Consider the following 10,030-nt stretch of genomic DNA (forward strand, 5'->3'; position numbering starts at 1 on the left):
CTCCACACAGACATAATTCTAACCTCGTCATTCCTGCTTACAAGCAAAAATTAAAAGGAAGCAGCAGTGACAAGATCAATAAACAAAAGAAAATGGACAGATGAAGCAGATGCTAAACTACAGGACTGTTTTGCTAGCTCAGACAGGAATATGTTCCGGGATTCTTCCGATGGCATTGAGGAGTACACCACATCTGTCACTGGCTTTATCAATAAGTGCATCGAGGACGTTGTCCCCACAGTGACTGTACGTACATACCCAAACCAGAAGCCATAGATAACAGGCAACATTTGCACTGAGCTAAAGGGTAGAGCTTCCGCTTTCAAGGAGCGGGACTCAAACCCAGACGCTTATAAGAAATCCCTCTATGCCTTCCGACGAACCATCAAGCAGGCAAACAGTCAATACAGAACTAAGATTGAATCGTACTACACCGGCTCCGACACTCGGATGTGGCGGTGCTTGCAAACTGTTAGACTACAAAGGGAAACACAGCCGAGAGCTGCCCAGTGACATGAGCCTACCAGACAAGCTAAATAACATTTATGTTCGCTTTGAGGAATTAACACTGAAACATGCATGAGATCATCAGCTGTTTCGGATGACTGTGATCACACTCTCTGCAGCCGATGGGAGTAAGACCTTTAAATAGGTCAACATTCACAAGGCCGCTGGGCCAGACGGATTACCAGGACGTGTACTGCGAGCATGCACAGACCAACTGGCAAGAGTCTTCACTGACATTTTCAACCCCTCCCTGTCTGATGCTGTAATATCAACATGTTTCAAGCAGACCACCATAGTACCTGTGCCCAAGAACACTAAGGTAACCTGCCTAAATGACTACCGACCCGTAGCACTCACATCTGTAGCCATGAAATGCTTTGAAAGGCTGATCATGGATCATATCAACACCATCATCCCAGAAACCCTAGACCCACTCCAATGTGCATACCGCACCAACAGATTCACAGATGATGCAATCTCCATTGCACTCCACACTGCCCTTTCCCACCTGGACAAAAGGAACACTTGTGAGAAAGCTATTCATTGACTACAGATCAGCGTTCAACACCATAGTGCCCTCAAAGCTCATCACTAAGCTAAGGACCCTGGGACTAAACACCTCCCTCTGCAATTGGATCCTAGACTTCCTGACGGGCCGGCCCCAGGTGGTAAGGGTAGGTAACAACAACTCCGCCACGCTGATCATCAACATAGGGGCCCCGCAGGGGTGCGTGCTCAGTCCCCTCCTGTACTCTCATGACTGCACAGCCAGGCACAACTCCAACACCATTATTAAAAGTTGGCTGATGACACAACAGTGGTAGGCCTGATCACCGACAATTATGAGAGAGCCTACCGGGAGGTGATCTGACCGTGTGGTGCAAGGACAACAACCTCTCCCTCAACATAATCAAGACAAAAGAGATGATTGTGGACTACAGGAAAAGGACTGAGCACACCCCCATTCTCATTGACGGGGCTGTAGTAGAACAGGTTAAGAGCTTCAAAGTTCCTTGGTGTCCACATCACCATCAAACTAACATGGTCCAAGCAGACAAAGACAGTCTTGAAGAGGGCACGACAAAACCCATTTCCCATCAGGAGACTGAAAAGATGTGGCATGGGTCCTCAGTTCCTCATCCTGACGAGTTGCATCACTGACTGGTATGGCAACTGCTTGGCCTCCGACCGCAAGGCACTACAGAGGGTAGCGCGTACGAACGGCCCAGTACATCACCGGGACCAAGTTTCCCGCCATCCAGGACCTCTGTACCAGGCGGTGTCAGAGGAAACCCCCTAAAATTGTCAAAGACTCTAGCCACCCTAGTTATAGACTGTTCTCTCTGCTACCAGACAGCAAGCGGTAACAGAGCACCAAGTTTAGGTCCAAGAGGCTTCTATACAGCTTCTACCGCCAAGTCATAAGACCCCTGAACAGCTAATCAAATGGCTACCCAGACTATTTGCATTGCAATTGTAATTATGAGATTTGTGGTTTGAATTTGGCGCCCTCTATTTTCACTGGTAGTTGTCATATCGATCTCGAGATTGCAGCCATAAGTTAACACAGGTGTGAGTGTTGACGAGGACAAGGCTGGAGATCCCTCTGTCATGCTGATTGTTATTCAAACTCAGACTGGAAGCTTCAAAAAGAGGGTGGTGCTTGGAATCATTGTTCTTCCTCTGTCAACCATGGTTACTTGCAAGGAAACATGCCGTCATCATTGCTTTGCACAAAAAAAGGTCTTCACAGGCAAGGATTTTGCTGCCAGTAAGATTGAAACTAATTCAAAAATGTATCGGATCATCAAGAACTTCAAGGAGAGCAGTTCAAATTATGTGAAGACGGCTTCAGGCCACTCAAGTCAGTCCAGCAAGCGCCAGGACAGTCTCTTAAAGTTGATTCAGCAGCGGGATCGGGGAACCACCAGTACAGAGCTTGCTCAGGAATGGCAGTAGGCAGGTGTGAGTGCATCTGCACACACAATGAGGCAAAGACTTTGAGGATGGCCTGGTGTCAAGGGTAGCAAAGAAGCCACTTCTCTCCAGGAAAAACATCAGGGACAGACTGACAGACTCATATAAAAAGTTTGTCCGGAGAAGACAAGGTGAGCGCTACCATCTGTCCTGTGTCATGCCAACAGTAAAGCATCCTGAGACCATTCATGTGTGGGGTTGCTTCTCAGCCAAGGGAGTGGGCTCACTCACAATTTTGCCTAAGAACACAGCCATGAATAAAGAATGGTACCAACACATCCTCCGAGTGCAACTTCTCCCAACCATCCAGGAACAGTTTGGTGACGAACAATGCCTTTTCCAGCATGATGGAGCACCTTGCCATAAGGCAAAAGTGATAACTAAGTGGCTCTGGCAACAAAACATCGATATTTTGGGTCCATGGTCAGGAAACTCCCCAGACCTTAATCCCATTGAGAACTTGTGGTCAATCCTCAAGAGGCGGGTGGACAAACAAAAACCCACAAATTCTGACAAACTCCAAGCATTGATTATGCAAGAATGGGCTGACATCACACAGGATGTGGCCCAGAAGTTAATTGACACATGCCAGGGATTGACTGCAGAGGTCTTGAAAAAGAAGGGTCAACACTGACTCTTTGCATAAACTTCATGTAATTGTCAATAAAAGCCTTTGACACTTATGAAATGCTTGTAATTAAACTTCAGTATTCCATAGCAACATTGACAAAAATATCTAAAAGACACAAGCAGCACTTTGTGAAAATTAACGTGTCATTCTCAAAACTGTACGATGCCTTCAGAAAGTATTCACACCCCTTTGCCTTCGCACATTTTGTTATTACAAAGATTTTAACAGTAAAAAAATATATATATAGATTAGATAAGTATTCAACACCGAGTCAATACATGTTAGAATCACCGTTGGCAGTGATTACAGCTGTGAGCCTTTCTGGGTAAGTCTCGCAGACCTGGATTGTACAATATTTCTACATTATTCTTTAAATTATTAAAACTGTCAAGTTGGTTGTTGATCATTGTTAGACAACCATCTTCAAGTCTTGCCATAGATGTTCAAGTCAATTTAAGTCAAAACTATAACAATGCCACTCAGGAAGATAGTGTCTTCTTGATAAGCAACTCCAGCATATATTTGGCCTTGTTTTAGATTGTCCTGCTGAAAGGTAAATTCATCTCCCAGTGTCTGGTGAAAAGTAGACAACCAAGTTTTCTGCATGTGCTTCGCTCTATTCCACTCCATTCATTTATCCAGAAAAACTCCCCAGTCCTTAACGATTACAAGCATAGCCATAACATGATGCAGCCACCACTATCCTTGAAAATATGTAGTGGTACTACGTAACATGTTGTATTTGATTTGCCCCAAACATAACAGTTTGTATTCAGGACATTTTTTTTTACAGTATTTCTGTGATGCGTTAGCACAAAAAAGGGCTTCGATGACACCTCCTTTACTGGCTCCGCCTCTTAAGTGGGAGCCGAACAACTGGTTCGATGAGATACCTCAGGTTCAAGCACCATCCACGGACAAAGGAGAATGCGAGTCACTAAACAAAACAGAGAAAGTCAAACCAGAAGTAGAGTCTGACTGGGTGAACTTGATGCAAGATTTGGGCTTAGAGGATGCATAGACACTGTCACTAGTGATAGTTTCACAGTGGCATTTCACAGTGACAGCTGGCCGCATCTAAAAATGTGTCGGTGTGACGTGTCAGTGTGACATGTCAAACTGACCCTTTGCAGGAATAGCTATTCACAAGATTAGAATGTGCCTCAGCGCTAAGGCTGACTTGGTCCTGAAGAGAGAGTATAGAAGCATGCTTTCAATGGAAAGGCATGATAGTGCTACTTGACTTATCACTGACAGACAGCCCGTGATACTTCAACGATCATCAACCCAAAAGATAATATCTGACTTTCATACTCCAGAACAATTGTAACTTTTGATTTCTGGATTTTGTAAAGAGACGAACAGAGACAACTTCCCTGTACACTCCTATTGCTTAATAAATCCACTCCGTAACTGGAGTAGACACACAGCATCAGTGGAGATACGAAGGGTCTGGATCTCGACACAGCCTTTTAACAAGATTCAGCGAATCATAGTACAACTTCTAGTAGGAGAAACAGATACACATCTGACTTTCATACTCTAGAACAATTGTATCTCTTGACTTCTGAACGAGACACAGAGACAACTACCAAATACCCTCCTCGTGCTTAATATATCCACCCCCTAACTGGGGTAGATAAATAGCATCGGGGATGTTACAAAGGGACTTGATCTCGAACCGTTCTCTTCACTGATCAGTAAATCATAGTACAAACTTCTAGTAGGAGAAACAGATACTGAGTGATTGGATAAGCCTCTAGAGAAATTGAGTGGAAGAACATACTCTTTGGGGACCAACCAGGTCAACCTACGCTAAGGTAATTAACCGCTTGTTGTAATATATAAGGCATTAATAGTAGTGTTTTGATGATAGTTGATGTTATAGATTAAGGACAAAAAATAAAACTGTAATAACGTGTACAACTGTGTGAATTGCAAACATTGAATAAAAAGTAGAAACTAGACCCAAAACCCTTGGGGAGAGACCACCTCTGACACTCCCAATCTAGGGAAACAAGTCTAGTTTCTACACTAAAGACAATATAATGGTCTGGGCAGAATAATCATTTTATTGTAACAGTTATCCTCTATATTAATACTCAAGTAGTATTAGTCGACGGACATAGACTATAAATCGTAACCAAGTTATAGCTTGCGTGAGTCTAGATATAAGAGCATACAAAGGGAAAGTAAGGTACTCTAAGCATGATTGATATTATCTAAGATCCCGAAACAAGACTAACGGCATCACACAAGGCTAATCTCTGAATAAAGGGCAGGATACATAACCAGGCCAGTCCGGCGGACCTGTGAGTCACCTGTTAGCCCGGGTGACATAAGAACTTTAGTGAGACGGCTTGTATCACTCTCGACGGGGGTACCTTAACGGCCCTACAGCAAAATCCCCTACCGCGACAACGCTTGTGCCTTGCAAACAGCATGCATGTTTTGTAATATTTGTATTCTGTACAGACTTCCTTCTTTTCACTCTGTCATTTAGGTTAGTAGTGTGGAGTAACTTCAATGCTGTTCATCCATCCTCAATTCTCCTATCACAGCCATTAAACTAAGATTTAAAGTCACCATTGGCCATATGGTGACAACCCTGAGCAGTTTCTTTCCTCTCCAGCAAATAAGTTAGGAAGGACACATGCATATTTTTAGTGACTGGGTGTACTGATACACCATCTGAAGTGTAATTAATAACTAATGCTGTAATGCTTTGCACACCGAGTGAGTCCATGCAACTTACTGTGTGACTTGTTGAGCAATTTTGTACTCCTGAAAAAGGGACTGACATCTCTGCTTTTCATTTTATTATAAAAAAGAAAAGGAAAAACATAATTCCACATGGAAACGATGGGGTATTGTGTGTATGCCTGAGACTCAATCTCAATTTAAGAACTTTAATGTTCAGGTTGTAACAACAAAATACAGAAAAAGTCAAGGGGTGTGAATATTTTCTCAAGGCACAACACACTATCACCACAACATACACATAACATGCATACTGGAAACACACACACACACACACTGCTGGCACAGTCTTATCTATTCTGTTGCCTAGTTACTTTACTCCTACCTATATGTACAGCACATTGCTAGCTCAATTACCTCATACCCGTGCACATTGACTTGGTACTCCCTATATATAGCCATGTTATTCTGTTTCCAGCCATGTTATTTTTATGTCACCCATTGAGCATGTTTGGGATGCTATGGATCGACAGTGTTTCAGTTCCAACCAATATCCAGCAACTTCGCACATCCATTGAAGAGGAGTGGGACAACATTCCACAATCAACAGCCTGATCAACTATGCAAAGGAGATGCGCTACATGAGGCAAATTGTGGTCACATCAGATACTGACTGGTTTTCTGATCCACGCCCCTACTTTTGTTTCAATGTTTGTCACCAACAGATGCATATCTGTATTCCCAGTCATGTGAAATAAATAGATTAGGCCCAAATTAAATTATTTCGATTGATTTCCTTATATGAACTGTAACTTAGTCAAATCTATGAAATTCTTGCATGTTGCGGTTATTGTTTTTCAGTAGTTTCCTTCTGTTATAATCACATTATGATTAGTATTGCATGGATTCTACAGGTTGAGGAAACGTCCCTCTCTCTAATGTAGATCAAGTGGTGATTGAGATCCATGTGTGTTGGAAGTTTGTATGCTGCATGTGTACAACTCGTCATGGCTCATCATTTATAAAACCTTGAATTGAAGTGTTTTTGTCATTTTGTTCTCGGGATTTATCAAGACTCAGAAACCTCCACTGTGAATGTGTGTGTATATATGCACATGAGTGTCTATACCTCCCTCCTGCAGGTCTGCGAGAGGCCAGAGCACAGTGTAGGCCAGCTGGCCCTGTGTGTAGAAGAAGGGGGCCATGCAACAGCTAGGCTGGTCAGAGTGCTGCACCTGGGAGCCAAACTCATCCATGATGTACCAGACGGGCACTTTTTCCTCTGCTGACTGGACGCACACAGGAGAGGGGGGGGGTGTTAGAGAGCGAGAGAAAGAAATAGTGTGCGTGAAAAAGAGGGAGTATGTGCTCATACCCCCTGGGCCAACTGGTAGGTCTGGTTGTACTTCCACATTTGTTCCAGCACCAGCTCCACAACGTCTGGGTCAGGGGCCTCTCCGTGGAAGTCCACCCCCATGAGGGAAGCCATCCTGGGTAGGAGTCCGGGGATCTGCTCCAGCTGCTGCCTAGAGCTCTCCACACGGTACGTCCATGCATGGTCAACCAGGAAGATACTGGAGGATGTAGGAATTAGAGGATATGAGGTAAAAGAGATACAGGATAGGGAAGTGATGAGGCTTTATACAATACTATCTGTAGTTTTACACCTACTTATGAAAACACTGCACTTGACCTTGAGAAAATAAAGAAAAACGATATATCTCCATGAAAAAGTGAGGTGACATGCACTGGTGACTTGCATGAGATGGTAAACAGGTGGTTATTTATTATGACTAAAGCGCCCTCACCTGGTGGGGTCCGAGGCTTGCATGCCAGTCCCCCTGGTCACAACCACTTTCGACCTAATCTCTACACCAGGATAAGCCTTCTTTCCCTCTTCCTCATCATCGTCCTGTTCTACCTGCATGACGCCAAACACTTCTCCTGCATCGTACACCTAGATCCGAAGAGCAAGGACAGATTTAGATAGGCTAGCCAGACAACCATAAAGCCCAATTGTGTATACAACAGCATGCACAGAACATTTAGCTCACATAATATAAATTAAAAGTGTACATTAGAATGTAATATAATTAACTAATGTAAATCTTAATAAATGCATTTCTATAGCTTCCAAAACATATCAAGTATCAAGATGGCTGTGCAGTGGGTTCGATACAGCACCCCCTGTGCTGTCATCAAGGATTTGCATTTTATTATACACAACTTTTAGAAACATCAATAATGATCACTTTCGGTATGGCTTTGAAACATATGGCCCTTATCTTTCATCGGCGAGAAAGAATCCTGAAAATAAAATATTTAAAAAACACTTACTGTAGCAGTTCTGCACTGATCCATACAGCCATACTAAACATCCTGAGTTACTTTTACACATACACTACACGAGAAAAAGTATGTGGCCACCTGCTCATCGCATATCTAATTTCAAAACCATGGGCATTAATATGGAGTTGATGTTGGGTGATCAAGCCTGGCTCACAGTTGGCGTTTCAATTCATCCCAAAGGTGTTCGATGGGGTTGAGGTCAGGGTTCTGTGCAGGCCAGGCAAGTTCTTCCACGGCAATCGCGACAAACCATTTCTGTATTGGACACCCTTTGTGCACATTGTCATGCTGAAACAGTGAAGGTCTTGCCCCCAAAAAGTTGGAAGCACAGAATCGTCTAGAAAGTCATTGATGGCCGTAGCATTGAGATTTCCCTTCACTCGAACTAAGGGGCCTAAGCCCAAACCATGAAAAACAGCACCAGACCATTATTCCTCCTCCACCAAACCCCACAGTTGGCACTATGCATTCGGGAAGGTAGCATGCTCCTGGCATTCGCAAAACACAGAGAACAGCATTTACAGTTTACAGGGGTAACTCTAGCAAGGCAGAAATTTGACTGAGTTGTTGGAAAGGTGGCATCCTATGACGGCGCCATATTGAAAGTCACTGAGTGCTTCAGTAAGGCCATTCTACTACCAATGTTTGTCTATGGAGATTGTATGGCTATGTGCTCGATTGTATACATCTGTCAGCAACTGGTGTGACTGAAACAGCCGAATCCACTAATTTGAAGGGGTGTCCACATACTTTTGTATAGATAGTGTAGGTGTTCGGAGCATGCTAGATAGCTAATTACCACAGGTGGTCGGTCGCCTTTTGTCGTCTCGTTTTCCGTAAATAAACGCGCAGTAAATAAAATTAAAAATAGACATAGGGGTTACTGTTCCTACACGGCCATCAACGTGTATATCAATTTAACCTAACCTTTTGTTTTTTTGACAATTCTTTCTCACTGATTTCAACGATCCGTATGTTTGCAAAACCGTACCTCAAGCTTTGCATGTGTTCAGACCGAGCGCCCAGGATCTTAACAAATATCTCCCCTTCGTCCAATGACTTAACGTTACGCGTAATGTAATTGAACAGAGTCATGATCAAGGGCTATAATCTAGCTTCAGCCATTACGCTACCGACCTCGTTGATAAGTTTGTAGTACAAGCTCTTCCAATACAGCGAAGGGATTCTTGAGGACTGTAATGCAGCGGAGTGCAAAGACAGGAAGGTATTCAAATGTTCCTCCTCGCCATTCATAACGTTTGTGTTAGATTCCGTGTTTGGCTGCTCCATCTTTAACGTTACGCGTGAATCGCATGAGGTAAATAAGAACGTGTACCGAACTACCGGGTACTACCGGAGCATACTGGCGGTGCATTATGGGAGATTTCTGGAACGAACCATAGACTTGGATAGACATGTCGTCATTGCATTTGTCCCATTATTGCGTCTGTTAGAGCAGTGGTTCCCAAACGGTGGGGCGCGCCCCCTAGTTTAAAGTTGTAATAGTAGAACGCACAAGGTGCAATTTCGAAATTGGTTAGTGCATCATAAGTTAGTCTTGTCATGTTAGTCATTGCATACCTTCAACTAGCCCATGTCAGATACCGTTTTTTTTTGTCACTCAAATATCACATGTATACACATTAGACATGGCAAAATGATAGAATTGCAAGAAAATTTGCTTTAAAACTGCTAAATGTTATTTTCACCCCATGACAAAATGTGTATAATTTCAGGAAATAAACCTGTAAAATTCTCTCCACCAGCAGGAGAGTTGTGAACAGTTTGTCATGAACAGTGCTTGTGCCCATAGAAATAGAGGTGGTGCGCGCGGGATGTTCCCCAATGCTGGAAGGAGGGCCCTGA

General features: G+C 43.4%; 1 protein-coding gene across 3 annotated transcripts in view; it reads right to left on the bottom strand.

Moving 5' to 3' along the window:
* The window catches only part of ttll12 (tubulin tyrosine ligase-like family, member 12), a 33,816-nt gene extending 24,250 nt beyond the window's left edge, over positions 1–9,566 (bottom strand). The window contains exons 1-4 of one of the 3 annotated variants that reach the window (XM_020451986.2): positions 9,302–9,562; positions 7,624–7,772; positions 7,191–7,389; positions 6,945–7,104 (exon numbers count right to left, since the gene is read on the bottom strand). In XM_020451986.2, coding sequence (XP_020307575.1) covers positions 6,945–7,104; positions 7,191–7,389; positions 7,624–7,772; positions 9,302–9,454 — 661 coding nt within the window. In that variant the 5' untranslated portion in view covers positions 9,455–9,562. Of the gene's footprint in view, positions 1–6,944; positions 7,105–7,190; positions 7,390–7,623; positions 7,773–9,155 lie in introns of all 3 variants that reach the window. The other 2 variants (XM_020451987.2, XM_031797288.1) reach the window with 2 other exon arrangements.
* Between the last annotated feature and the right edge of the window lie 464 nt (positions 9,567–10,030).

The sequence above is a fragment of the Oncorhynchus kisutch genome, linkage group LG19 (genome assembly GCF_002021735.2).
Source record: "Oncorhynchus kisutch isolate 150728-3 linkage group LG19, Okis_V2, whole genome shotgun sequence".
NCBI classification, from domain to species: domain Eukaryota; kingdom Metazoa; phylum Chordata; class Actinopteri; order Salmoniformes; family Salmonidae; genus Oncorhynchus; species Oncorhynchus kisutch.